Source organism: Centrocercus urophasianus, unplaced genomic scaffold (genome assembly GCF_019232065.1).
Source record: "Centrocercus urophasianus isolate 14NV4802_14NV808 unplaced genomic scaffold, USGS_Curo_1.0 seq_29, whole genome shotgun sequence".
Taxonomy (NCBI): domain Eukaryota; kingdom Metazoa; phylum Chordata; class Aves; order Galliformes; family Phasianidae; genus Centrocercus; species Centrocercus urophasianus.
Window position 1 is genome coordinate 7,049,010 of NW_024884855.1, and position 27,474 is coordinate 7,076,483.

Consider the following 27,474-nt stretch of genomic DNA (forward strand, 5'->3'; position numbering starts at 1 on the left):
TTCTGAATAGTAGATGGCTCGTGGTGCTGTGAAGAAGTTTGCTCCTATACAAAGTCTGGCAACAAATATTTAAAGAAAAATAAAAAAAAAAATAAAAATAAAACCCTGCCGGGCTGCCACCCCTGTTTGTGACCCGAGAGGTGTCTCCTGGTGCGAGGGTCCTGATGCCATCGGGGCTGGTGGGGGCACAGCGGTGCCGCAGAGCTCCCAGTCCTCATTGTGCAGAGCTGGGTGGATATGAGGCACAGCCCAGAGCTCCCCTGTGCCTCTGCCCTGGGGGGAGCCAGTGCCAGCCTGGGGCGAGGGGCTGTGGGTGCTCCCCACCTGACTGCCCACCGTCCTGCAAAAACTCACGCCGGCCAGGAACAACTCTTTCCACTTTTATTGTCAATGAAGAAATAATCAAATCTATATTACAATCTTAAAAACAGTAGAAAATGTGAGTAAAAATGCAACAGAGGCTTTTTCTCTTTAATGTGGAAACCATTATTACAGGGCGGTGAACAATGGGCTTGTGTTATCTGAGAACTAGCAGTGGCGTAAAAATCGTACCTGGCTACTCAAGAAAACACCTCTTCCCAGATGGATCAGCCTGACATCTTGGCAGTAAAATTAAATACTAGAGACAGAAAGGGCTTGGGGACCTAACCCAGGGCACGGCCTAATGCTCAGCTCTACCATTTACATGGGACCACCTCCCAGCCCCCACCTGCGCCCACCCAAACCACTGGGTCCCGGTGCTGGCCAATATGACCGGCACACTGCGGTGAGGGCACCATGCAGCTCTTCTGCATTCCCACGTGGCAGATCCGAGGGAACAACTGGAGCATCCGTGGGCCAGATCTATCCTGAGAGCTGCCCGCCGGGGTCCTTGCAAGGGGGAGAACCGCAGCTGACAGGCAGCAGCGGGCAGTGCTCGGTGCAGAGAGGAGCTGCAGCAGTTCTTCGGAGTGGTGGCATCACCCAGCAGGCCGACGGAGGGAGGCATTTTTGGTCTTTCAGTGTGTAGAACTAGGGCGGCTCTCGCTAGCACGTCCAGACCTGGAGGAGACAACAGCAACCCGTGGTCATGACAGTTCTGAGCAGCTCCACTGGCTTCTCTTCGTCATCTCATGGAGTTTCTCTTTGGGTTTTCAGCCCCCACAGCACCTCTGCCAGGAGCTCAACCTCCCACCCGCTGAAACTCATCTCCTTGTTTATTTAAAGCCAACTCCTCCTTCATTTAACTCCCGAGTTCTAGCACTAAGAAGAGACCAAAGCATCACGGAGAAGCCTAAGGAAACCAACCTTTACAGTGCTGTCCACAGCGCCAGAGAAGAGGCGGCCCCTGGAGACTGCAAGGGCAGTGACACTGCCCTGGTGCCGCAGCAGCGTCTGAGTACAGATCATGTTGTCCATGCTCCACACCTGTGGGCACACAGAAGGCACGAGACAGAAGAGGATTACTCATCCATCCTCTCCCTTCTAATGCTGTGTCACAACAACAGTGCCAAGAGCACAGACCCAACTGCACAGCCCCAGACACGTACCCTGAGAGACCGGTCATATGATGCACTGAAGACTTTGGTTTGATCTGGTGTGGAGATGACAGCAAGGGCATAAACTGTACCCACGTGACCAGTCAGTGTGCGGACTTGTTCCTTGGTCTCTATGTCCCAAACCTGTGGAAGGAGAGCAGGTCATCATAACCTATTACAAGATGTTCATCCACATCTCCAAGCTCTGGGTGCACCAGCAGAGCCAGGCTCCCAAATCCTTGCCCCTCTCTCCCAGCCCAAGACATACGTATTGAATCCTGCAGCCCTTACATGGATGAGGTTCTCGTAGGTGCCACACACGATGTGGTGGTTTGTAACAGCAATGGAGTAGACGCTGCCTCCTGATGTCTGCAGCACATGCACACACTCCAAGTTTCGGATGTCCCAAATCTGAAAGAGCCACCAGAGTGAAGGATGAGACCCACAAAGGCACCATTCTCCAGGAGGGAGCTCTCTTAAAACCATCCCCCAGACACCCAGCCCTGCTCCGTGTTACAGACTGATCTGTCCAGCTGGGAACGTTCAGTGCCAATGAGCAAAGTCCTGCTGTCTTATTCAGCTGCCTAGCTTTGGATATCTAGGCTGAAAAAATGGCGGAGATTGCATGCTTTGTGTTTGTGACTGCACACACGTGCACAAATCTGCTCCTGGGAGCACAAGAAACTGATGTGGGCAAATTAATGGGGATTTATTAATAAGGGAGGGAAACTTCAAATTCTCTCGTGTCATCCAGATGCTGAGAGGTGAACTATTCATCAAAGCCTGAGCCAACACAGATGAGGGCACTTTGCAAAGCACGCACAGATTTATGGTAACTCTAGAGCCAGACAGTGACCTTCTCCTCTTATCAGCAGCACTGTCAGCACAGATAACGCTGCGGCAGCTGCAGAGGCAGTGTGAGGCGCCACGGCTGCGTGGCCGCTTTTATCTTAGCGAGCATCCCTGGGCAGCTGCACTCACAAGGAGCAGCCAGAGCCCTGAATTAGTGCCTACGAAGATGCAATCAGTAAAAGTTAGCATGTCAGCAGTGTTGCAGCAGTGTTCTCACTTCTGAGCACTGCCTTCTGCCCTGCTCAGCCGACCCGTGCTGCAGAATACATATATGTATCAGGGACAGCCTATGGCTTACAACTGCCACGAGTCTCACCTTGATGGTTTGGTACGATCCGCTGTACAGATAGTTTTGAGAAGCCACCAGTGCTCGCACCCAGTGATTGAGACCTGTCAGTTCTTTCTTCAGTTTGAGCTCGGTACCCACGATATCCCAGACCTAAGGACAGCACAAACACACACAGAGTACAGTACAGCGCCCTAAAAGTTCACACAGTGGAATCTTGTGCTGGTTCTCCAGCCCCATGGGAATCAGCTGAACCCGCTGGCCGGCAGATACAATAACTATGCTGAATAAGCATGTTCCTGAGGGCTGGGAAAGTTTGAATGGAGCCTGCATTATTGCTGGCACAGACCCTTCCTCAGCAGAGCTATAGGCTTGGAAAACCTAAACCAAATCCTGCGCTGCACTTCTCCTCACAGCCTTTCTATTCTCACAGCTCCTGGAAAACACTGGCTGAAGCCCTCTGAACACAGGGATCAACAGGGCTCCAAACAGCACTGCTGACCCACTCAGCTCACGTGGCAGAAAGTGGCTGGGGATGAGAAAAACAGAAGGCCCCATGTGCTGTTTTTGCTTAGTGCTGTCACTTCCAGCCCCAAGCGCTCTGCAAAACCACTCCAGGCCCAGATAAAGAAAAGAGCATGTGCTCTCTTACAGATGGACGGTCCCATAAGCCGCCTCACCAGGAGCTGGAAGCAGAACCAATGGAGTCTAGCCAAGGCTTTAAAGGGCAACTTGCAAAGCTGTTCCCTGATTTTTTGCATGCTTTGGGAAAAGAACACTGACTCAAGATCCTTTGGAGGCGGTTTCAAACAGGCAGGTTGAATCCCCAGCCAATTCTGGGCACAAGGCACAATTCCCAATGGTCTGAGTAGGTGTGTAAGGAGCCCAGGGAATCACACACTGGGGAACTGCCAACGTCCTCCACCTGAAGCCTCAGGTTTACAGAATTAAAAGGAACAAAAGGGTCTTTTTAGTCAGGTCTCAGAAAATCTCTAACCGGCACACAGCACACTACTGGCTGCTCTATGTAGCTCCAGAGAACAGAGTAATAAGATACAGACCAAAATGTCACTTGATTTCTATTTGGAAACTGCTACCTGACAGCCTGCAGCATCAGTCCCCAAGTGAACCAAGAGGAGCTACCCCAGAGCTCTACCTTGATGGCTTTGAGGGAGCCACTGAACAGCATGTTGTGCGAGGAGACCAAAGTGCAAACAGGATTGTCATGCGCTCGGATCGTGTTCACTTTCTGCAGATTTTGGATATCCCAGACCTGCAAAGGAAAGGAGGAGAACCTATGAGGGGCAGGAGCTGGTGCTGAAGCCCTTCCTCTTTCTTTCTGGAGTGAAGCAAAAACACAGGCACTGGTGTGAGCCACCAGCCTAGCTCGATGAGCAGCATGTGCCCAGTCTGCAGGGAACACCCAAATCCAACCCTTGGGAACCTTGGTTAAAGGCTTGGCATAAAGCACACGAGATACCAATCCTATCACCAGCAGCTGAAAAACGTTACAGAAACCAGGATGCAGGTCCCTGCTGCCCTATTAATCCCAAGTCTCCACTCCCAAGCACAGCAGGGGTCTCCAGGTACTCACAATAATGGTGCAGTCAGCAGAGCCACTGTATAGCTTGTTCCTGTAATGTCACCACAAAACAAAAGAAGGTCAGCGAGGACAGCAGCCTCAGCTGGTTCCCAGGCTGTGTGCTGGACCAGGAGCTGCAGCCCTACAGCTTCATTGGGACAAGTCCCAGAGCAGCAGCAGCCTCAGAAGCAGGGCCGGGGCTGCGTGGGAGGCTGTGCTGGATTATCATTTCCAGCAGCAGCCCAGCATCATGCTGGTGAGCAGGGAAGGAAGAAACCAGGATGGCAGCAGGAGGTGGTTTGTCATTTTTTAAAGATGTGAGACTTATGAAGGGTTCCATCTAAAGGTGAGATCCAGGACTTCGGGAACTGATGGGGCTCCTCTTCCCACCACCCCCAGCTCCAAATGCACGCACAGTCCTGGCACATGCAGGACTTGGGATGGGAACTATAAGGGTGCACTCAGGAGGCTCAGTGCTCACTCCCCATCCTGCAGGGCAGGTGTCCCTCAACACTCACCCCTGGATACAGAGAGCCAGTACAATTCCATCGTGACCTTCCAGGGTCTTTTGGCACTTGTATGTGGTACAGGTATCCCACACCTAACAGGAAACACAAGGCAGCAGAGGGTCACATGCCTGCACATACAGCAGCTGGGGGCCTGGGCAGGATGTCGGCAGACCACAAAGGCACGGAAAGGAGGAAACAGGCTGTCATCTGGGCACCTGTGTTCCTGTCTTCCAGGCAGAGATAAGCCTGTCTAGGAAAGGAAATTTACTGCAGAGGGTCAGGTTGAAGTTAACAAGAGACACTGAAGAGGAGCGCACACCAGCCCTCTCCAGCACTGCCTTTCACAGCCCCAGGCCAAAACAACACTGCTGAACCACAGAAGCAGCTCTCTGGCTCCTGTTTTAGCGATTCACACCCTGTCCCTGGGGGCAAACCACACAGCACAGCCTCCTCAGTCTCCGCCACCACAGAGCATTTCCCCACTAACCTCTCTCTTGTCAGAGAAAATGTGAGAATGTCGTGCTTAGCCGGCTCTGAGTTGCCCAGAGCAGCCAGCACTGGGGAGAAAGCTGTTCTCCTCCAGTAAAACACAAAAATATCCATTCTCTTCCATGTGGCTTTGCTCTCCCTGAAACAACCTGACCCCAAGTGGCTCCCCAGCTCAGCCAGCAGCCACCACAGTGACACTGGAAACTGCTGCTTAGGTTGCACTGGAGCACTGCTGTCAGTCTGTGCTACTGAAAACAGGGCAAAGAAAAACAAACATGCCATAAAACGAAAAAAAGGCTCATTTTATCAGGGGAAAATGGTGGGGTTTTTTGTTTGTTTGTTTGTTTTTGTGAGGTGACATTTTGTAACAAGGGAAAATATAATCAGATGCTGAACAGGGCTCAGATGCCTTAGACACCATATAAAGCAAAACCACAGAAAGCAGGAATGAGATTCTAATCAGGGCTTCACAAAAAAACACGATTTGTCTTGATTTCCCTATCACTTAGCACTTCCCTACAGCAAAACTGAAGTACATTTTGCCTAACTATAACCATAAAGAATCATTAAGAATTTCAGGAGGAACATTGGGCAGTAATATGCCCCTCAGTCTCCCAGCTGAACTGGAGCTCAGCTTCTGCCTCACCTGGAGCACATATAGAAATGCAAAGTGGAAGAAGCAAAGCTCTTACCTTAATGGTTTTGTCTGAAGAGCCGCTGAAGAGCAAATCTCCTATGGAGTAAACACACAGACACCAGACGGGGCCCTGGTGCCCCACAAAGGTCCCCTTGCACTTGAAGATCTGCTGAGGGTCATAGGCTATGGAAAGAAGAAGAAAGGTAAGCATGGGAAAACAGCCAGAGCACTCTGAGCGACCTTGGAGGGAACAGAGCTCCCCCCCTTCCTTGAGCTTCAAGCTGCTGCAGCAGTCTGACTGGAGGGTCCCACGTCCTGCCCTTACAGCTCATTGCCTTATCACTGCTTTGAGCCCCAGGATTCTCTTCCCTTATGCAACTCCCAGGTTGGATCTAGGGAGGGCAGAGATGCAGAGCCCACTTGAGCCCAGCAACCAGTAAACCTGCAGCGCTGTCAGTTAGCCAACCCATTAACCAACTCTTCTGGCAATCATGTCCCACCAGCTTCCTGCAACAGTGGTGGTCCTGTGCACAAATCACTGCTGCAAACAGAGAAAACTGGTACTCTGCCTGCCTGTGACTCAGCCTGAAAGAGCTCACTGCCATCACCCAAAACCAGCTCAAGCAGATGAAAAACACAGGTATACTCACATCCAAGGATGCCCATGTTGAGTCGAGCATTAATGTGGGAGAGCTCATCCTGAAAAACAGAACAAACTGCCTGAGCTGCAGAGCTATCAAGACCAGCCTGCCCTTCTGGGCACTGTCCCCATCCACTGCTAAAACAGCTCTCATGTTTGGACAGATTTTGACTCCCTGTGCAGGCTGTCCCCCAGCAGCTGACTCATTTTCCAATCAGAGATGTCCTGCCCTAGGACTGTATGTCTACATCCCTCTGTCACCTTCCTCCAGGGACCACAGGGTTCTGACAGCGCCTCAGTCCTGCACTAAACTCTTCAGTATTCATGCAGGCACAACACCTTTCAGAATATACTGTCCTTGCTCTGCCATTCACCAGATTGCTAACTATAATCTAATCAGTTATGAGGGCTGCTTGCTCAGCTTGGCTTTTGAAGCCCACACTGTTGGAGAAGAACTGGAAGATCTCTCTGCAGTCTCCTCCACAGCCCACTTACTACTGTACCCATGGGGATTCAGTTCATCAGTACGCTTAGGTAAACCAGAGCAAGCTCCTCCTAATCAGTACAACCAGTGGGATGCAGTCTGCCTGAGCTAAGGAAGAATGTCTGTCCAACATCAGTGCCTGAATAAGATCCAAAATCATGAGACATCTCTCACTCCCAGCTTGTTAGCAGGGATTTGCTTATTTGCCTGCTTTCTCTGAAGGCAAGGAGGACATGTTGTCCCTGGCCAGTATGAAAAGTACAGCTGCATTCAGGCTTTGGAGCAGAGCGCTCTCTGTGCAGCAGGTGTCCTTTACTCTGGTTACACCTTCCAAGAGCAGCAACAGGCTAAGAAAAGGCAGGAGAAACAATTAAAAGAGCAACCTAGACGCAGTACCTAAATACACCCACTGAGCTGCCTGTAATTCAGCCTGGAGGAAATCTTCACCCACACACCAGTTGCTGTAAAAACAACCCAAAGGTGGGGTGTGCAGAGTCAGCAAGCTGAATGGAACCCCAAAGACTCCCCCCACCATAGGAGAAGCCCAAGGAACAGAAGAGCCAGGATCTGACTGAGTGCAACCCTGCCCAGCCCCAAGGCCCCGTCCTCACATTCAGCATGGAGGCATCCCTGCGGAACTCCATCAGGTCCTCGCTCAGCTTGCTCTGGTTCTCATCCAGCACATCTACAAGGGAGTGACAAGGTCATGGTTACTGCCGAGGCCCACACAGCACCCAGGAGAATGGAGCAGAGGAAACACACTGACATCTAACTTTTGGAAAGGGCTGGGCATGGCACTCCAGTATTTTTGGCTATTCTACTGATCTTCATGGGGAAGTGTGCCAATGGACTACACAGAAAGAAGCCACAAAAGAAAGGTGGTAGCTGTCTGCAGACATTCCTAGGATTTGCCATAAGAGCAGCGACTGGAGGCCCCATGATTACAGGCAGCATAGAAGTCAATAGGACCCCTCTTTGTTCCTCCTGTTTTAAAAACAGAATGAATCCTATAACATAGCATCCTACCAGTGCTGCCCTGTCCCTACTGCTCCAAGCAGACAGCTCATCTGATGCAGACTCACCAAACTTGAGTTCCAGATTCTTCTCCAGCTGGTCAATCTTCTCCGAGAGCTTCCCCAGCATGGAGCGCAGGAAGGCAATTTCCTGGTCCTTCTGGGCCATTGCCACCTGCATCTCATGGAAGCGATCATCTGTCTGCTGCAGAAACTCTTTCAGACCCTCAAACTTGCACATCTCCAAATGGGTCTCATAGGTGTCTTGATTTCCTATGAATGTACACCTACAAGGGGAAGGCAGACACCAGTTTGGAGCAGGTCACACTCTGGGAAACCTATTTGCTCAGTTGGCTCCAGGCTTTTGTGAGCCCCCAGCTGTTTGTCCCCTACAAAGAGCACTGGTACTGCAGTTCACCATCATGCTGGGTTACAGAGACCAAGTAGCTCCCATTCTTCTGGCCAGGGTACTGGCCCCAAAGTGGTTTGCCTGTCTGTCTACCAAGGTAGTTGCAAGAAGCAGCAGATCTTAGGCAAGAGACACGATGTGGTGTCCACTAGTGCTCACCAGAAGCCCAATCAAAGAGCCATCAAAACCAGTGGAAAAAACTGCTGCTGACTTCAGGTGGTGCTGGCTGCAGCATGGCAAGGAGTAAAGACTGCTTTGTCAGGAGTTCTTTTCTCAGCTTCTGCCAAGACATCATTACCACAACAGAAAGTTTAGCTGTGCAGCCTGCAGAGAACTCTTAGCCCAGGCCACACCTTTGCTCATGTGGCATTCAGCCTTCTGAGCAGTCCCCAAGCCCTGGGAGAAAGGCTGGCTTGCAAGACACTGCCACGGTACTTGCTCTGTCCTCCAGCTCATTCTGCTGCTCACACACCTCATCCCAGCTGCCAGCAGAGCTTACAGTTGGGTGGCATGAGCTGTCTGCTCTCAACAAGAGGCCTGGGGGCTGCCTTCTGGAAGCTCTGCCAGCCTAATTGCAATCTAAGGCACTGCAATGGTAGAGCTGTTCACAGCCCATGGGGCTACCACAGGGCTGCAATAGCCAAAAAGCAGCTTGGAAACGAGCTCAGTGCATCCCTCCCACTAAAAAGCACCAGCTCCTTACCCATACTTGGAATGGGGACACTTGATGTGTTCGCACTCTTTCAGATGTGCCTCCAGGTTCATTTTCAGGAGAGGTGGGCAGCTGGGGTTATTGGGGCAACGAACTGGCCTGTAATCACAGCTGCTTTCATGATCTCTGCCCATGGAGAAAAGCAAAAGGAAGGAAAAATCAGTGACAAGCAAAAAATTAACGGAAATCACACAGATCATCAGGAAAGGAGCTAAGCAGACCTGTGATAAAAAAGCCTGCCATTCTAATGCCATAATTACAGCTTTAAACTTTTATTTGGTCAGCAAGTTGGGAGCAATAGGTCACATTTATGCAGGGAACATTAAATTTTGCAGCTCATCAGTTGAGCCTTCAGCTAGCTATTAGCAGCAGGCAACAGCCAGGTGACAGCAGGAAAGTGAATAGATACAGGATAAGGAGAGAAATGAATTTCAGAAAGCACATTCCCAGGATACAACCAGGATGACTCCTTTTACAAAAAGAATCCCTGAGTCCCTTCTTGACCACAGTCACAATGTTCCACCCCAGAAGTGAGGTGGCTGCTTTCACACTGCCTGTCCTGATTCTGATTGCCAGGTAAGCCACGAACACAGAACAGCACCTTTTCCCCAAGACCTGACCATCTGTCCCCATGCTCAGATTGAGACATAGTGAAAAGAACCGCCCCCAAGTCCTTCTGCCTGTTTCCACATCTTTGCACAACCAGAAGAACGCTGCAGGTGGGAGCTGTGCTGTCCCAAGGGTATCTCAGCAATTGCTGGTGGTGGGGGCCCTGCATGGGGAGGCTGTGTGCTGGTGACAAACCACTTACTTCCTGACACTCAGTTTAATTGTAAACGGGCATCCACGGGGGTCCACCTCAAAGGCAGCAGGCTTACTGCTGGCTGCAGGCCGGCAGCCATACTTGCAGTGAATGAAGAGCTCCCCGATCTGCTCAGCCACCGCAATGTTGTTCACCACCACAGTCAGCTTGGCGTTGTCCACAGGGCACTTCTCTGCAGGTGGGGAAGAAAAAGAGTCAGTGAGGGCTGAGATGCCGCGGGAGAACTTCAAAGAGTCTCTATGTATGAGATTTTATTCTTTACCCTTCCCTATCCAAGACGGCCAGCTCCCAAATCGGTGACAGTGGCATGAGCCATGAATACTCACACATGGTCTGCAAACTACCAGCTCTGATTTGCCTTGGAGTTTGGTGAAAAGTTCTATTTTGTGTTAATTCAAGGCAACTCAAGATAATCATCAGTGAAGGAATGCCACTCTCCTTGAAGCAACCTTGTGTATGCTGAATTGCAGAAGTATACATGGAAAGTGCCCACACATCTGCTGATAGCGCACACATAATCCCATCTCCCACCCCAGCCCAGAGCTAGCTATAGCCAACACAAGCTGAGGGGACAGGAACAATTCCAGGGCTACAATTGCAAAGCCTTTCGTTGCAGAAGTGTTGGTTGGGATAGACACAGTGACAGAGAAATTGGTATGCAAAGCAGAGTGACTCGCTGACACGCAGAAGATGAACATCTTAAGGCAGAAAGAGCTACTGTTTGCTGGGCTCCTCAGGGAGCTTCCTCAGGGCTTGCTGTTCTGGTAATACAAATGGCTTTGTGCTGAAACAAGAGGGACACAGGCTCATGCCAAGGGAAGTAATTTTTGGAGTGCAGAGACCAAACCAAGAGGGAGGTGGTCAGGCCAGGCTGTCAGCCAGAAGCTGGGGCTCCAGCAGGCTGCTGGGAGAGTGGGGTGAGCTCCAGCAGCTCTGCTCTGCAGGCGGAGCTGGCACTGAAGGGATATGCAGACAGAGAGCTGGCACTAATGGGTTGGGGGAGGAGGGCTTGGTGATTTCTTGCCAAACACAGCCCCCTTGTTCCCTGGATGGGTAGCCACAGAAAGCTTTCATTCTGAAATCAGTGGGTCAACTCTGGGCAAGACACGTATTATCCTGGGATTATCCAGTGCCTATTCCTGGATTTGAGAACATCCTGTGCCCAAAAGCTGGGCCCAGCCCTCCAGTGCCCATGCTACACTGCATACCACCAAAGCTTAGGGCAGCTCAGCCACCCGAGTCCCAGTCCCTCACTGCTGCAGTGTAGCCAGGGACTGACAGCTTGTTTAAAGCCCTTCAGATATCATTCTAAATGAGCAGGTTTCTTTTAAGTGAAAGCAAACAAACCAGAAAATGACAGCATTTAGGCTACATCACACAAGAACAGTTCTGTACTCACCAGATGTTAAGGCACATCTTCTACAAAACGTGTGCTGTGGAAACAAAGAAGAAAAGCAGTGTCAGCATAAACTATATCAGATAAATTATCCCCTGTGGCTAATGATGGGAAAGGTTGGAGAGCCCAAAGCCAGTTGCACAGGGATCTCAGCAGCTGTTCAGTCTGCTGTGTAGCTCAATGTGCTCTTGGGTCTGTAGAAGAGAGCAAAAACAGGCTTAGAGGGGCAGCTGATACAGGCAGCTGAGACTCCAGCACAGCTCCTGTTCCTGATAAGCACTAAGTACATGTTTGATGCTTTGAGGATTCTGCTCTACTCAGATCAGGATATAGGCATGTCCTGCAATACTGACATTCTTACCCTCCAAGACCACATGGATTTATCTACTTTGCTCTCCATTTTAGTCCATGCCACTTCTCTCCTTTTCCTGAGCACTCTCCAAGCAGAAGAGCATCAGTCTCTCCCTGCCCTTGGCCAGTCAGCCCATCATACACACTCTTCTGTAGCTCTTCTAATGAAGCTGTCCAGCTGCCAGGTGGACAGGAAAGCTAATTTGTAAACCCATTAAATACACTGTAAATTCTGCCCCTTGATATAGCTCACTCTCCATTTTTACAGCAGAAATGTATGGCAGCTATTTAACCTGATAAAGTAGCAAATTCAATCTAACGTGCTAAAGAACATAAAGAAAGGAACGATGTCTGCGGCACTTCATGGGTCCTGAACTCACCCTGGTGGGGTCCTGGGGACTCCTCAGCCACATTTCCCTGCCCCAGGGCTTGGCAGCAGCACTGGAGGTACTGCAAGGCACTCTTCAGAGCGTTTCTGCAGCCCTGCTCACATGGCCTTTTCCTGCCCTGCACAGCTGCATGCTGCTCTCTCCAGAGCTGCAAAACCAGAGCTGCAAATGAAGCCACTCTGCTTCCTGCAGATTATTTTTTCCAATATTAACCAGTAAATCTTTGTCTCCACAAAGAGCTGCTTATTGAAATGATGCAGCAAAACTGAACCAGCTTCCAGAACCTCCAGGGACAGCACCCCCTACAATAAACAATCCCACTCTGAGCTTGTTGTTACAGCTCTATTCTAGCAATCTGAAGCACATCAGAAGCATTAGTGAGCCCGTCACAAAACCATCTTTCTTCAAACATAGCACAGAAGCAGTAATAATATACAGCTTCTATTAAAATCTCAATAAAATGGAATATAGAAGAATATTCATAATACTCTGTGCCTTTCATTAGAGGATGCCAAATCCCTCTGCAAGCATTAACTAAATGAAGCTTCAAGCCATTCCTGTCTTATAGAAAACAGTTTTTTAACAACTGAAAAGCAACTGTTTCCAGGGTGCCCAGAGGCAGCAACACCCTGCAGAGCCCTTCACACAGGGAATAGGAGCTTTGACATCACTGAAGCCAAACCAGGGAGACCGAATGTGGCCAGGACTGGCAAGCTGACAGTATACTTCTTCAGGGAAAAGCAGACCAGTTGTGAACAAGCCTTGGGCTTCTCTGGCTAACCGCACTGCCCTGCATGCCTCATGCAGACAGGTTCAGAGCTGCCTTTAGGAAACCTGCCACGTGCTCAGCAGCATCTCTGCAGCCACTGACAGCCACTGGGACAGTCATGGCTTGGCTGTGGGTCACCTAAGACATCTGTGGAAGCCAAGCTCATGATCTGGAAGAGTACTGCCTTACCCCACAGGTTGTGATGACTGGATCCTTAAACACACTACAGCACAGTTGGCAGCACAGCTTCACGGACGGCTGTTCAGCAAACACCAGTGGCTCCTAAAGAAGAGAGAGAAAAGGACAGAGAGCAGAATTAAAGCAAACCCAGGAGCTTTCAACTCTGCAAAAGGCTCAGCAAAGCAATTCTTCAGGGATGAGCCAGGGGCCCAGGACACACTAAGGATGTCGTTATCTCTAAATAAATATTTGCTTGGATCTGTTTATTTCCAGCATCCAGGAGGCAATGGAGGAATGACACTGGGAATGTCTGGAGACCCTCAGATCATCACAGACTGGGAGTCACTTGTATCTGGCTGGACTGGAACACTGACAGCAAACTGCAGAGACCATCTTTGTGTGAAAAATTCAAGTCACCAGAACTGCATACACTGCACTCCCTGGTACTCTCTGCATGGTTGGACTCAACAGTGTGGTGTCAAAAACATTCTGGGTACTAAGCCTGAAGTTTAAAAGCCATTTTAAAACAGCTTGCCCTTTCGTATTTTGAAACACCCTGAAGGAAGTGTTCTTTCATTCCCTTATGGTACAGAAATAGCACTGCCCTGCCCAAATGGGCCCAGCTCTTCAGATTTGTTACCAACAGAGACTGCTGGAGCAAGGGCACTGGGCACATCCTATCTGATTGGCACAGCTCAGATGAGAATGGGGCTCAAGGCATTTTGAACCAATCACTGCAGCATTCTGAACCAATCACTGCAGCTTACTCTGCCTTTTCATCCCACACCGTTCTCACAACTGCAAACATGACCCCCTGGGTTCCTAAATATGAAATACAAACTTTTATCCTGGATCTGTGACAAAATGCCACTTGACCTTTCGTTCATCCACTGTGGGCTTAGGCACTGGGTCACAAGCTAAGCACTGCTCAGAAGTGCCTTCCCCTACAGGGAGGGACATGAGGGCAATTCCTTGCACCCCCTTGGGGCTTACAACTAAGTCAGTGGGGTGCCATACAGCCCTAAAGGCAGGATGGGGCTCTGAATCAGGGAGGAATTGTGTAGCCTGTCTGGGGCTCAATCACCAGCTTCAAGATTTACTGCTCCCTCCTGCTCTATAGCAGAGCCAGGGAATCACGCACCACTCTGCAAAGCATTACAGCTTTTCAGAGAAGCAGAAAAGACTCACCATCATCCCCTCTTTACATACAGGGAAATGGTACACAAGGAAGCAAACTAACTTGCAGAAGTCAGTAGGGAAAACAAAATTATAACCACGAGTCCTGAACCTTAGTTGCCAGACAACACGAAAAGCTCCCCGTGCTAGCGGTATGTACTCACAGGAGTCTGCTAAGTTACTCTTTTGACACTGAACTTCCTAATACTGCTCCTTCCGACAATCCCAAATACCTACTGGCTCCTCCTCTTCCTCATGGAGTGAGAACGTTGAGCGCAAGGACATGTTGGACTCAGAGTGCAATGAACGGACGGAGATAGCGGAGTCAGAGCGGCGTGGGGTGCTGATCGGAGGCTTCAAAGAGATAAAAACCAATTCTTGTTATTGCAAATAACTCCCCCTGCTCCAAAACCCTATGCACAGAGAGTTCAATTCAGCCCCCCCCTCCACCAAACTCAGCTGCTCCATTTGTTCATCCACTTTGCCAAGCTGCTCTGAATGGTCTCTGCGTGCCTCCCTGCTGGGGACACCACGCCGCGCAGGGACAGGACGGCCACCATCCAGCTCCAACTCGCTCAACTAAGCCGACATCCAGATTCCAAGCACGTCACTTTCTCAAAGGTGCATTTGTTTGGATACTTACTGCGCCCACCCGCAAAGTAATGGCTTGGAAGAATTAATCCTGCGCAGAAAGCTGTGTAAATCTCCCCCAGAGACAGCTACCAGCCCCTGCAATTTCTCTAATCTCTGCAGCAGCACTTGTTGTTTCGTTCGCGATCCAACTTCTGCCAATTTTTTTGCGTAAGTGTGCAGACTTCCTTCTATTCAATTCAGCAACAGGCTGACTTTGTCGCTTCCTGCTTGGGAGGGGAGAGCTCAGCGGACACTGCGTGCACCAATCAAGAAAAATCCCACTGGTTACGGCAGCCTTGGGGTTGGTTTTGAGGGAATGCTGCCACTGGAATATTAACCAGCAACACATCCCAAAGGGTGCAGTATCAACCAGCAGCACGTAGCCGAGATACAACTCAACGTCAGAGCCAAAATGGAGACTTCAGACCACTGGGACTCGGGGGCTAGAGCAGCTGGGAACTCTGCTACTGCCACTTAATTGAGGATCTCCAAGCAGACCCCACCACACTGGGCTGCTCCCCTCCGCAACCCTGCATACAGAAAATGCCTTGCTCGTGTTCAGTCTGCCCTGAGTGAAAACATGGAACATCACACCCAAGAGCAGGTGAAACCAATGAAAGAGGCCAGGAGGTGCAGTCAGGAAATTCAGCAATAAAAGATGCAAAATGAGCTTCAGAGAGAGTGCACTGCAGGGGGACTACAGTCCTCACTGGGCTGCAGGAGAGGAGCAGCACAGGATCCTGCTGGTTCTTCACACTGCTCCGCTCTGTAATTTTTATGATCCTGAGATCCCAGGAAATCAGCAATGCTGCATCTGCTTAGAAGGCAAAGCATAAAGCTCCTTCTATAAAAGGCATGTTTATTGGCTAAATATGTAAACCTCGAGGAAGAATAGTTATGAAGTAAATAAATTCTATGCGTATCCATTTATTATTTTCCCCCACTAGTAACACAAGTTACCACTCGTAACACAAGGTATTAAAACAAGAAGAATGACTGTGCATAGCTCCTATTCTGGAAGTGAGATAGAGATGAGGGCAGCAAAGGCAGGCTCTGCAGAGGCAGTTTCAGCAGCAGCACAGCCCATGTGCATCATCAGGCTGCAGCCAAGAGCATTTCCAGAAGGCTGGACGTAAGCCATGGCCTGGCTAGGTGTAAGACACCATCTTCAAACAACCCGAAGGATGGAGTGCTCGCACATCTTTTGATTGAATAGCCTGTGGCTGGCTGGTTACTTGGCCACAGGCAAAGCTCCCTGTGAACTGCTGAGAGCTTGGACAGCCACAGCAAGCCCATCATCTAGCCGTTCACACTTGCCCCAATATTCAGCTGTAATCTTTAGGGCAGAGTTCAGAGAACCTATTCAGAGAACAGGTCGTCTCCCACCCTGTCCATGAGTGCTCCAATACTGCCCTTGCTCCTGCCCCCCGAGGCTGGAAACACGTGGCACTGTTTTCAGGGAGGATGACAGCAGATGCTCACTAATCCCTGCCTTGCACACGGAACGCTCTGCTCTGCTTTAGGTTTCATTAAGAGAAACTTTAAAAAGAAAGAAGGGGGAGAGGGGTACAGGAGGGCTCTGACTCCTCTCCAGCTGTCTCTGTGATGGCTGACAAGCCCTGGAGAAGGATAAAACATAGCAAACATAATGACCAGGAAGGGAAATCCCGGATTATTTCTTAACAAAGCAAAGAAAGCTTCATAAAGGGGTTAACAAAAATTTATCTGGAGCAGCAGGCAGAGCAGAGCAGCTCATGGTTTATTAGCATCCCATGCTGCAGGCTGCTTCCTGAACCACTCATTACTCCTTTTGCTATTTTTGCTTAACAATACTTAGCACTCCAGGAAAGGTAGACCTGATGCTGTCCAAGAAAGACAACTGAGAATAGGTCCTAGGAGAGACCTCCCCTACTGGCTGCACACCTCATTGTGTAACACAGGTTTTCAAAGGAGCCAGGGAGCTTTTCCATCAAACATGGCTAAACGTAGTGTCCCCAGCATCCATGCTCTTCAGGAAAAGCCTCATCTCTACTCCATAAGAACTGCACAAGCCATGAAAAGAGAGCAGTGAGCACAGCACTTGGCCACTGGGTTGGTGCTGGCAGCCCAGGGGTTCTCTGAAGCAGTGGTTCAGCACCCTGAGGTCAGTGATGTGATGGAGGGCTGTGTCTGTCAAGGATATGAGCCAAATGTTCAAAGGATTTTTTGAAAAACAAACACATGCTCACACAAAACACAGCAAGATCTCTGAGCAACAGAAGGAACTTTATAGGATGCTGACAATAAAGCTCTTTGCAATCTGGTGTCAAATTTATTTTAAGAAGTGCTGCTGCTCCACACTGTTGCTGCAACCCCAGGGCCTAAATGAATCAGCAGCAGTGATCAGTTTCCCAGACTCTGAAGCTGGGTCTCCTGACCTGACAAAGTCTACATGCACTCACTTCAAATGGAGAGGTTCCTACTCATATGCCTAAATCTAGGTAGCAGCCTGAGGTTGTGAGCTGGGGCTGAGGGAACCAGGCACCTCATCAAGTGCTGCTTTTGTTGCTGAGGTTTGCTTTGCTGTTGCCAGTCTTGATTTAATTGATTTATTCAATTTCATTTCTCTTCAAGCAACTAACCCTGATGGCTGCCGGGTCACTAAATTGCCAAAAAAGTAGTGTGTAAGTTGAATGAGGAACTGGATACAAAACCAGGCAATGCTTCCCTGCAAAGGCACCGTGGGACATGGGCACATTTTTCTGAGGAGACCTTGCTGATGTAATCCCCAGGAGCTGAGCTGCCTGCAGGGCTGTACATCCCACTGCAGGTTTCAAGCTTGCTCCCTGTGGTCAGAAGCCCCACCTGGAGGTGGAAGGAGGAATGTATTTTCTAGTCATAGCTGCTGGATCAGCTGTGCTGCTGATGGAAGTTTACATAGCCACAGCTACCGGTGCCAACAGCCCAGGAAGGTCAGGGCATTCTGCTTACAACAGAAGGCAGGTACACCCTTACCAGTAGGTCTGTGGGATTTGTAGCTCTCAAACTCTGTAACAACGTACTGCTTTCAAACAGGCTGAAAACGAGGCCCAGCAGACAGGTCAGAAGCAGCCTCTGCTGCCCCACTGCCTAACCATGGGAGCAGCCAGGAAATGCCAACTCTGCTCCTGCCTCCACCGCAGCCATCTGTAACTGATGTAACAGTGCACGGGAATGTAGAGGGAGACAGAGGAACACCAGATGTCATTTGAGATACAACCAGCTAAGCCAGTCACGAGGGGCCTCTTGGCAACACCTACCATGCCATCGTCCTCATCTCGTGGGGAGTAGGTGAGTGTACTGGAGGAAGATGGAGTCCGACGATGCTGCTTAAAAGTATTGGTTCCATCAGCTTTAAGGCAAACGAGAAGAAAAGAAAGCAAAAAAAAGCTCCTTAGTAACATTTCTAAGCTACAGGTTTCTGTAGCTGTAAGTGCTCCTTGGGAAAGAAAAGAGTAGGGACTCCCCTGTGTCAGTTCCTGACCTGAACACATCAGCACAAACAATAATCCTGATCTCTGACAGCTTGCTGAAGTGCACGCAATCCTTTAAAGGGAGCTTGCCCAACAAAAAGCATAGATAATTTCCTCCCAGGCCTATAGGTTAAAAATGCTAATAAAAGGAAACCTTCCACACCCACAAGTGATCAGTCAGATCACTTAGATCTAGGGAGGTTTGGATACTTCTCGTAGCACAACAGAAACATGCTATACTAAATCAGAGGTTTGCATAAGGATAGTATTACTGACTAGCACAAAATTTTAGATGTAAATACTCAGGAGTCCAAAATGATCCAGAGTTTACACATGTAATCCAAACATTTCCTCCAGGAAGGTCATTAATTTCCTTATCTAGATCGGTGTCAAGTGCCAGTTTCTTGTCTTTACTAAAGTAAGGATATTTTTATTCCAAAGTGAAACCAGATCTCTTCCCACATTCACACTGAGTGCCAGAGCTCGGACTCCTCACCTGCTGGGCTTTGAAGAACAAAGCAGAAGAATTCTAAATGAGCAGGTACATTCACGCCCCCTCCTGTCTGAGCTAAAAATGACCACAGAGATTTTACCAAAGTGTACAGAGTGACAAACGGGCAAAGATCAGAATTTTCAGTCCTGGTAACGATTGCATGAGAATTCACATGGATAAATAAGATTTGAAACTAAGCTTTGTATCAGATCCTGTTGTGCTATCCTAATTTCAGCAAGATCTTCCCAGTTGTTCTGCTCATGCTCATTCCATCATTCCTGGTGAACAGATGTCGTGATTAAGTAACACTTGAGCTGTGTAATACTAACAACAGTACTCTGGCACCTGTCTGCAATGAACACACAGTGACTGTACCAACAGCTCTGTGAGCTGTGAAACGACGACGAGAAGAAGCCTAAGATTCTTGTCCAGTGCTCTGGGAAGAAGCCCCACACATGAAATGCACTCACCCTTTGTGATAGTTGTCACAGCAGAGTACGCCGGCCCAAAAGTTGTTTCCATTCTTGTCTGAAATATAGACAGAATGAATGTCAGTGTATCCGTGCAGCACAGCCTGAAGGCTCGCTACTTCTCCTGAACTGGCAACTGTATATATGAATATAGCCTGTATGCATTCTTCAGTTTCATTTGTGGATACTGTGATTTTTCAGGGGAAAAAGTATCAAATTTTCCATCATTGTCATCATTTTCTCAAAAGAAAGAATGAGAACACCAGAAGCAGCCCCAGCCCCTGCCCAGTGCTCAGGGCACCCACACTTACCCCGTTAGTGTTTTCTGAAGCAGTGATGTTTGGTGTGCCACTGGAGAAACGATTGAAGCGAGCGTTCTTGTTTGAGCTCATAATCTAGACCAGCACTTGTTAGTCATGGGAAGTTTGCTCTGTGGAAGAAAAGAGACAGAAAGAGAGTTAGGTTCACTGTACATCTTCCAGGCTCAGGGAACACTTTCCTCTAGTATGAAATCCAAGTATTTACCTAAACTCACATGAGCCGGGATTTTCAGAAGCAAGTGGCAAGGTCAAAGTCAGGCCCCTTCAAACCACTCCTGGGAGAAGCATTCAGCATTTTCCAAAACTCCAGCATTTTTTAAAATGACTCCTTAATCTCCCATATACTGGAACACTCATCATCATTTTACAAGTGTACAATCACTTCAGTTGCAGATGAGACTCCTCAGCAGTCAAAGAAAGACAGCATCCCACTGCCCCACTATCACTCTGTTCCCAATGAGACCCATAGCGTGTGCCAGCTGTGTCTGACAGCCCCAGCACAGAGCACACCACACTCCAAACAGGCAGAGGGATCTGAGCTAAAGCCTTGGACAAAGCCTGAGTCTACAGAGTGTCAAAGGAGCTGCGCATGCACGGAGGGCAAAAGGATGTAAAGCTGTACCAGCAAAGCCCTTATCCCTCTAAGAAAGAAACCTTACTTCAATTAACACACCTGTGATTCTGGATCTCACTCAGCTCCTGTTCAGAAACAGCCCCTATACCATCACCCAGAGAGAGAAATCCCCTCCCTCAGATGGCTCACTGCTCTTCTTCAGCTGTTTACCGGGTTCAAGTTTGCGAAGTCAAAGCATTGCACAATAATAATCTGTGGAAGCACATGGAGTTTGCTTTCTTTAACTTCTGCTGAAACCTGATGCTGGCTTGAGAGTTCTATAAGAACTTTAGGGAGGGGTGCTGAAGCTTCTCCCCCAGGAAGGAGCTGCAGCTCCATGCTGCCATGTTGCCTGGGACAGAAGTTCCCACTGTGGGCTCAGCACAGCAGGGAGCTCTGCTCCTTGGCTGCCCCTTCATCCTCGTAGCTGGAAGTCACTGCTGGCACTCACAGCCTGTCCCAGCCCGCACAGTGCTCCAGGAATAAGCTGCTGAGGAAAAATCCCGATTAAGGATCCCTTTTTATCCAAGGTACAGTTGAATCTTGGTGTTCTCCCTGCCAGCCACAGAGTCCAAGGGCTAAGCAGGCAGATCAGACAAACAGCAGTAGTGAGAACTGACTGGCCAGACACAGTTGACTAAATACACAGCCCAAATCCATTTTTTGCTGGTGCTTGGCTCTCCTCCTGCAAACACCATGGGCTGCAGCTGGGCAGGGCAGTGGTCCTGGTCCCAATCCTTGCAGGAACATCTGCCTGCAGCCTGCAGCCAGGTTGGGGCTGCTCCCCATGCAGCTGCTCCTGCTGCAGGCTCATCAGGAAGCAGGCTCCTCACAGCAAAGGATCTTCTTTTATCCAAGGGTGACACATCCCAAATCTCCAAGCACTTCATAACAGTGTGTGATCACCTCTTTTATAGATGGGGAAACTGAGGCTCAAGGTGTGACATGACAAAGCGGTGCAGCTGGGACCCTTCAGAGCTCCTTCAGTCACAGCCCAAAAGCCCCTGCTTTGCATGTATCCTATGCTCACATTTTAAACACTGCAAACATGATGCTGGAGTCATCCCCAGCCCCTGCTTAAGTGCTCTGCTGCCTGGCACAGCACACTGTGTCCTGCATGGGACAGCATTCATAGAGATCACTGCCCTTGGAGCTAAACTCTTGGGAAAAGCTACAGGATAAAAAAAAAAAAAAAGAAGAAAAACAAACCCAAACCCAACCAAAAGCAATAAACAAAAAGCCCCAAACCAAGCTCAGGACTATCTCAAAAATACAGATCTGAATAATGTTTTCCAAACATTATGAAGTTCTGTCCTGGCTGCCTGCAAATGCCAGATCCCTTAGGAAATGCTAAGCAGAGTTGCTGATGTCCAAGAACAGCAGGAATGAAGCAGGACCGTGCTGCTGCATTGTGCAGATCAAGGAGCTGCCTCCCAGCTGCAGTGCAGCTCCAACAGCTCCAAACTGCCTGCAGCAGGGGCATTCAGGGGCACCTCCCCAGTAAAATGCACATTCCCTCGCTCCAAAGCCCACCTAGAGGCATGCAAGATCCCACTTCAACAAATCATGGATAAATCCAAAGCAAGGAAAGGAGCACGGGTTGGAACACAGGGATTTTCCACTCCTTGTTCATACCCCAAACCCTGCAGCGTGGCTGAGCAAACTACCTGTGAGCAGCAGGAGGTAACCTGCCCTCCGTCTCCTCTGAATAGAAGCTAGGGGAATGCAAGCAATGGAAAAAACATCAAGTGGAATATTTGCTAATGTGCATAACGCCAGCTACCACAAAAACAGCCAACCTCAGCCCAAATCTCTGCAACCATCGAATGCAGGAGTGACTTCAACAGAGCAGACATGTCTGTAGAGCAGCCTGCCAATGCACTGTCACAAGGCACTGAAAAAGGCCTTTGTCAGTTGACATCAAAGAACTTAAAAGGAAGCAGAGAAGAGATGGTGTTCCTGATGTTAATAGCAGTTTCCCAAAGCACTTACAAAATCCCCTCCAGATCTCTGAACCTTGGCTTAGCACCTGGACCTGTTGGATCTGAGCAGAATCACATCCACAGGAGATGCTGACAACCACACAGTGAAAGCCTGTGTTACAAAAGACATGCACTCTGTGACCTACAAGGAGTAACTGAAAAATACCAGCAACCACAGAATCCTTTGGGTTCCAAGTCTTTCTCAGATAACCAAACACAAAGGGGCTGCAAAAATCCCAAGCATCTCCAGCAGCATCACAGAGCAGCAGGTCGGCAGCGCTCACACAGAACACAGCATCCAGATGTTCCATCCCAGGACTCTGCAGGGTCTGCTTGTGGCTGACAGCAAAACAGCAGCCACAGTAAGAGGGCAAGATCCCTGTGCATGAAGAACTGCTGGAAGCCCTTGTGTGTCCAGGCAGCACAGCCCTGCACGGACCCGCCTGTGACCCAGGCATTCTGTGCATGGAGTGGTGTTTATTTTTGACAGTAAAAAGAGGGGGGAAAAATCTCCCTTGGAAAAAAAGATGCTGTGGGAACCCGTAATTCACTGAATCACAAGGCTGATAGCAACCAGATGCAAAGTAGGGGAAGGGCTAACTTTCAGCATTTGCACAACACAGGGATCAACACAGGCTTTGGAGATTCAAGGAGAAGAAAAGCCCTGAAGTTCCCAGTTTTGTAATCCTTGCAAGGAAAAACCCAACCATCAGCAGCTGCAGACAGCCGGGAAAGGCAGCACTCCTCCCATCATAGAGCCCAGAAAGACACCAGCAGAGCCATTCTCTGCTGGCTGTTTCCTGCTGCTGCCCTAACACTGCACCTGAATGAGGGAGGGCCCTGCTGAGGGACTGCTGCCCATAGCAGAGGGCTGACATCTCCTGTTGCAAGGCATCGCACAGAGCTCACCCAGCAGTTCCCAATGCTCAGCAGAAGATCCTTACAGCCACCCTTAAGAACAAGGCCAGGGCTTTGAGGGGATACACGGCACAAGCAGGGATGGCAGAGGGCACAACCTCCACGGATACTGTGTAATTTACCCTGCAGCCAGTTCCTGGTGTGGGCACCACCCTGCGGGGACAGTGGCAGCAGTGAACTTTGTGCCCACAAAGCTCAGCTGTGTGCCCTGTGTCTGCTTTGTTCTTCCTTCTTCCTCTCTCCATTCACTGAAGCTGTCTCTGAAGCTACTCACCCACAGCAGGGCTGGCAAAACCATACCCACAGGGGTGCTCACTGGCAGATGAGCCACGATGTGTTGCTGAAGGCAGGCGTGGGGCTGCCCCACAAACTGGGAATGGGCTGCACTAAAGTGAATTTCCTTATTTCACAGCCCATGTACTCGTGGTAAAAGACAAGTTTCTGTTCCTCTACTACACCGCAGCCAGAACAGGAAGGGTTACACATCCTTTAGAGGATTGGTACATCACTGGGGAAACACTTACAAAGGTTGAAGTCAGCTAAGCTGCTCCAGGAGCCCAGCTCGGCAGGACATGGAGCACCACCCCACAGAAGGTGGGTGCAGAGAGCTGGGGACTCAGACCTCTCCTTGCAGGTCCGGTTTGGGCAGACTCTGTCCGCTTTGTTCTGTACTGGTGTTCTCGTTGTTTTCCAGCTGTGAACTGATTCTCAGTGGTCCACAGCATCCTGAAAGGGGAGGGCCGTGCACGAAGCAAGCACAAGGCAGGGCTCATGAGCTCAAAACCTAGTTTCTCTGCACCTCACAACACCAGCGCAGTCACTGGCTTTCTTGCTCAGCGTCTGTGGCGGAAATAGCATTCCTTCATAAGTGCTTGTGAAATTCAGCAACAGCATTTAAGTAACACCGTGATTATGACAACAACGAGCATCTAGTCTGACCTGTAGGACACAGCATGGGAAGGAGAGGGTGCAGCTCCTCGGGTGCTCCTCAGGTGATCCCTTTGCTCAGGAAAGGAAATCATTTTGTACTACACATTCTTCTCTTCTTTAAGGTTAATGATTCCTTGGGATGTTTGCAATACTTGACACCAAAACCTAAAGCAATAACTTTAAAATATGAGGTCCCCAAGAAGCACTGCTGAGTAAGCTTCACTCACCATGGTCATCTACAGAATAAGTAGTGAAATCTCCAAGGGTGCAGATTGTACAAACTCTCCTGTGCCAATTAACATTTACAAAGTCAGGAAGCCTGTGAGTAAACCAAACTTGGGCCTGTTAGTTGCCCAGCCCTCTGCCACAGTGTGCCCAGTGAACCTAGCAGGAGGCTGATCTAATGCAGGCAACAGGAAGCATTCCTTCACCCCACTAAGAGGGAACACCAGTGCCTGTTGCTGCTGCACGCTGTGGAGAAATGCAGTAACGACAGGTTCAGAAAGGACTGGGCTCAGTAACGTGCAACAGGTCTATAAATGGATATGGAAGGATCCACCGAGGACATGGCTCCTCACATTCCTAATCCATCTGCTCTGAATCTCAGAAATCATGAAGCAATGGATGCTGGAAAGGGGTTGGGCTCACATGCTGACAGCCTTCATTTGCAGGGCAGCCGCACAGAGCTGCAGCTGAGCACGGAGCTGTGGGCACCTCCTGCACCCCTGGGGTGACCAGAACACGGCCAGCCACGTGTGCTGAGATGTGCGTCAGTGCCAGAAGATCAAACGTGAAATGAAGCTCCGTCCTACCAACAGAGCGTGGCACTTCCAGCTGGTGGTTCCTCGCTTCTGCGGAACAGAAAGGCTTTTCATTGTGCACAAGTCTTTTCGTTGCTTTTAAAAGCTCTACAAACTTTTCTGAGCTGAAGTGAGACCAGAGCTGCACAGCGCTGTCATCAAGAAAAATAAATGTGACACTTTTAATTGCTGCTGCTTTTACCAGTGCTTCATTTTACAGCGGAGCTGAGAGGGCACATCCAGCAGTGTGACAGAAGCACAGCTGTTTGAACGCTGCCATTCCTTTCTGCAAATATAGTTCAGAAAAGGAAATACTTTCACAGTAAATGTTCTTTTCTTCCATAAGGTTAACGAGCCCTTGGGACAGACTGGCTGTTTGCTATACTTGACACTAAAACCTAAAGCAATAACTTTCAAATGCGGTTGTAACAGGATCAAAACCAACTGCTCTGGTGGAACAAAGCATCTCATTTTCCCCAAAACACTAGAATTGAGTTAGAACAGAGCCATAGTTCCATGCTGTTTCCATGTCACAAAAGCCATACTTGAGGCTTTACTTCCATTTTAGGAAGCATCCACCTTCCACACCATTTTCCTTGCACATGAAGCTGCAGATGAAGTTTGGCAGTGCCTGGCCCTGGTTGGTGCTGGTTGAGTGTCTGCACATCACTGCTGGCATGGCTGGAATGGGCACAAGCCAAGCTCTCACACCTGGCCCTTACACACAAGGAGCCTTAACACTGGCCCTAAAACGCTTCAGATCTTTCCCTTATTCTCACTTAAAGAACAAAAATCCAACAGATAGAAAGACTCCAATTCCTTCACAATCCTGGGAGCCACTGGAAATGGCAAAGGGCTCCCACAAGAAATGCACAATAAAACTTGTAAATAGCATTGGTCAGGCTTGGAGCTCCCTACAAAGCTAGCACAACCCAGTGAAGGGAATAAGGAATTCCCCCAACACACACATTTTACATACAAGGAATTCTATGGCATACCAGGTAAGCAGCAAAGCCCAGGGCATGGAGCACTCCTGCCAACACCCTGTCCTGGCAGGACAGCCCATGAGAAAGGAAAGCCTATGCCTGGAAGGCTTCAGTAAGCAGCACAGGAGCAGCAGGAGGATGCACAGCAAACCTCTCCAGCAGCTCCTGACTGCCTTGCTCACCTCTCATCTCTGCCAGCACTGTGCAGGTGGCTGAGGCCAGGTTAGTTTGCACTTCAGCAAGGCTGCAAGAGAGAAAAACAGAAAGTAACCTGGCCAGGTTAAAGTCACAAGAAATCTGAGCCTGTCATCATTACTCAAAACGTACCAAATATCACACTTCCTTCCCCTGCTCTTCCCAAACATCTTCCAAAGCTTTGAAACTCGATGACATGCTCCTGTTTGCCTTCCGGGCACAATCAGAGCACTTTAAAGATCCATCTGAAATGCATCAGCTTCTTCCCAAATAAAAGGTCCCAGTAAATTTCAGTCATCTGTGCCCTTTTTGGGTTATTTTGCACAGTTTTCCACTGAGAACAAGCTGGGCACAATCCAAAGCTGCTAACGTTGCCAGGAACTCTTAGCCAGCAACCCAGAAACTGTGGTGCTTTACAGGCAGCATGAGAGCAGAGTGATGTCCTGCCCTTAGATAAACAAGCTCCAAATCTTTGATTCCTGAGCAATCAATAGAGATCAACACTTCAATTGTGGCACATCCACCAAGCACTGAAGCACCGAGCACTGAGCTTCAGTGTCCCACACCATGCTAGGAAGGCTATGTTTAAATTACCCCAGCAGACAGTCAGCAGCTGCACTGCAGTCACAATGGTTTGGGACACAAGGGTGAGGCAGTGAGACGCTGCCTTGCCTCACCAGCACCCCTGCTTTAAACAACAGAGGGTTTCACACTTCTGAAACCACCTGGAACAACCCCAGAAAACACTCGCTGCATTGCTGCACACATATTACGTGTCCTCACAAAGGAGGATCACAAAACTAGCTCAACACTGCTCCAACTAGCTGCAGGAAACAGGCACCTGCTTATGAGCTTCAATTGAGCTTCTGAGCTGGATTTCAGACACCTCTTGCACCTTGTTATGGCACAGGTTGGAGAACAGTTCCTCCGCTCTGCTGCCAGTGAGCACCATGCCTGACCCATGGGATCCAGACGACACGCATGTTGTGCTGCCCTGCTGCTCCCATGCTGTGCTGTGCCCACGCCACCCCGCAGGACTCACCCCTGGCAGCCCCAGCACAGCGGGGCCTGGTGACACACCACCATGATCCAGTTCCTGAGCTGCAGACAGGCTTCCCTCAGTCAGAATGCCTCTTCCGCTATCTGGTGCTGTGTATGTGTGTATTGCTCCCCAGTGATGTAAACAGAAAGGCATGCAGAGCAGTGGGCGACATGCAAATTCGGCTGGAAAATCCCACAGCTCAGCCAATCCTCGTGCTGCCCTGCGCTGCTCACAGACCAGAGGGGTTAAGCAAAAACAACCTGAGCACGCACTGCTTTATGCCTCCAACCTGAGAAATCCGCAGGAACGGGATCATCCACCACTCACACTGAAGGGAGTTTGAGTGTCTCAACCTCTTGAGGTAGTTCTCAAACTTCATAATACTGA

General features: G+C 49.5%; 1 protein-coding gene across 4 annotated transcripts in view; it reads right to left on the reverse strand.

Annotated features, from left to right (window-relative positions):
• Positions 1 to 367: 367 nt before the first annotated feature.
• The window catches only part of TRAF7 (TNF receptor associated factor 7), a 28,557-nt gene continuing 1,450 nt past the window's right edge, over positions 368 to 27,474 (reverse strand). The window contains exons 2-22 of one of the 4 annotated variants that reach the window (XM_042827830.1): positions 26,033 to 26,094; positions 19,613 to 19,731; positions 19,302 to 19,359; positions 18,126 to 18,217; positions 14,452 to 14,568; positions 13,048 to 13,140; positions 11,353 to 11,386; positions 9,942 to 10,125; positions 9,122 to 9,256; positions 8,079 to 8,296; positions 7,608 to 7,681; positions 6,523 to 6,571; positions 5,928 to 6,055; positions 4,756 to 4,838; positions 4,250 to 4,289; positions 3,812 to 3,928; positions 2,686 to 2,808; positions 1,809 to 1,928; positions 1,530 to 1,661; positions 1,288 to 1,407; positions 368 to 1,041 (exon numbers count right to left, since the gene is read on the reverse strand). In XM_042827830.1, the coding sequence (XP_042683764.1) occupies positions 1,027 to 1,041; positions 1,288 to 1,407; positions 1,530 to 1,661; positions 1,809 to 1,928; positions 2,686 to 2,808; positions 3,812 to 3,928; positions 4,250 to 4,289; positions 4,756 to 4,838; positions 5,928 to 6,055; positions 6,523 to 6,571; positions 7,608 to 7,681; positions 8,079 to 8,296; positions 9,122 to 9,256; positions 9,942 to 10,125; positions 11,353 to 11,386; positions 13,048 to 13,140; positions 14,452 to 14,568; positions 18,126 to 18,217; positions 19,302 to 19,359; positions 19,613 to 19,693 (2,013 nt within the window). In that variant the 5' untranslated portion in view covers positions 19,694 to 19,731; positions 26,033 to 26,094 and the 3' untranslated portion in view covers positions 368 to 1,026. Of the gene's footprint in view, positions 1,042 to 1,287; positions 1,408 to 1,529; positions 1,662 to 1,808; positions 1,929 to 2,685; positions 2,809 to 3,811; positions 3,929 to 4,249; positions 4,290 to 4,755; positions 4,839 to 5,927; positions 6,056 to 6,522; positions 6,572 to 7,607; positions 7,682 to 8,078; positions 8,297 to 9,121; positions 9,257 to 9,941; positions 10,126 to 11,352; positions 11,387 to 13,047; positions 13,141 to 14,451; positions 14,569 to 14,857; positions 18,010 to 18,125; positions 18,218 to 19,301; positions 19,360 to 19,612; positions 19,732 to 26,032; positions 26,095 to 27,474 lie in introns of those variants that run through there. The other 3 variants (XM_042827829.1, XM_042827831.1, XM_042827832.1) reach the window with 3 other exon arrangements.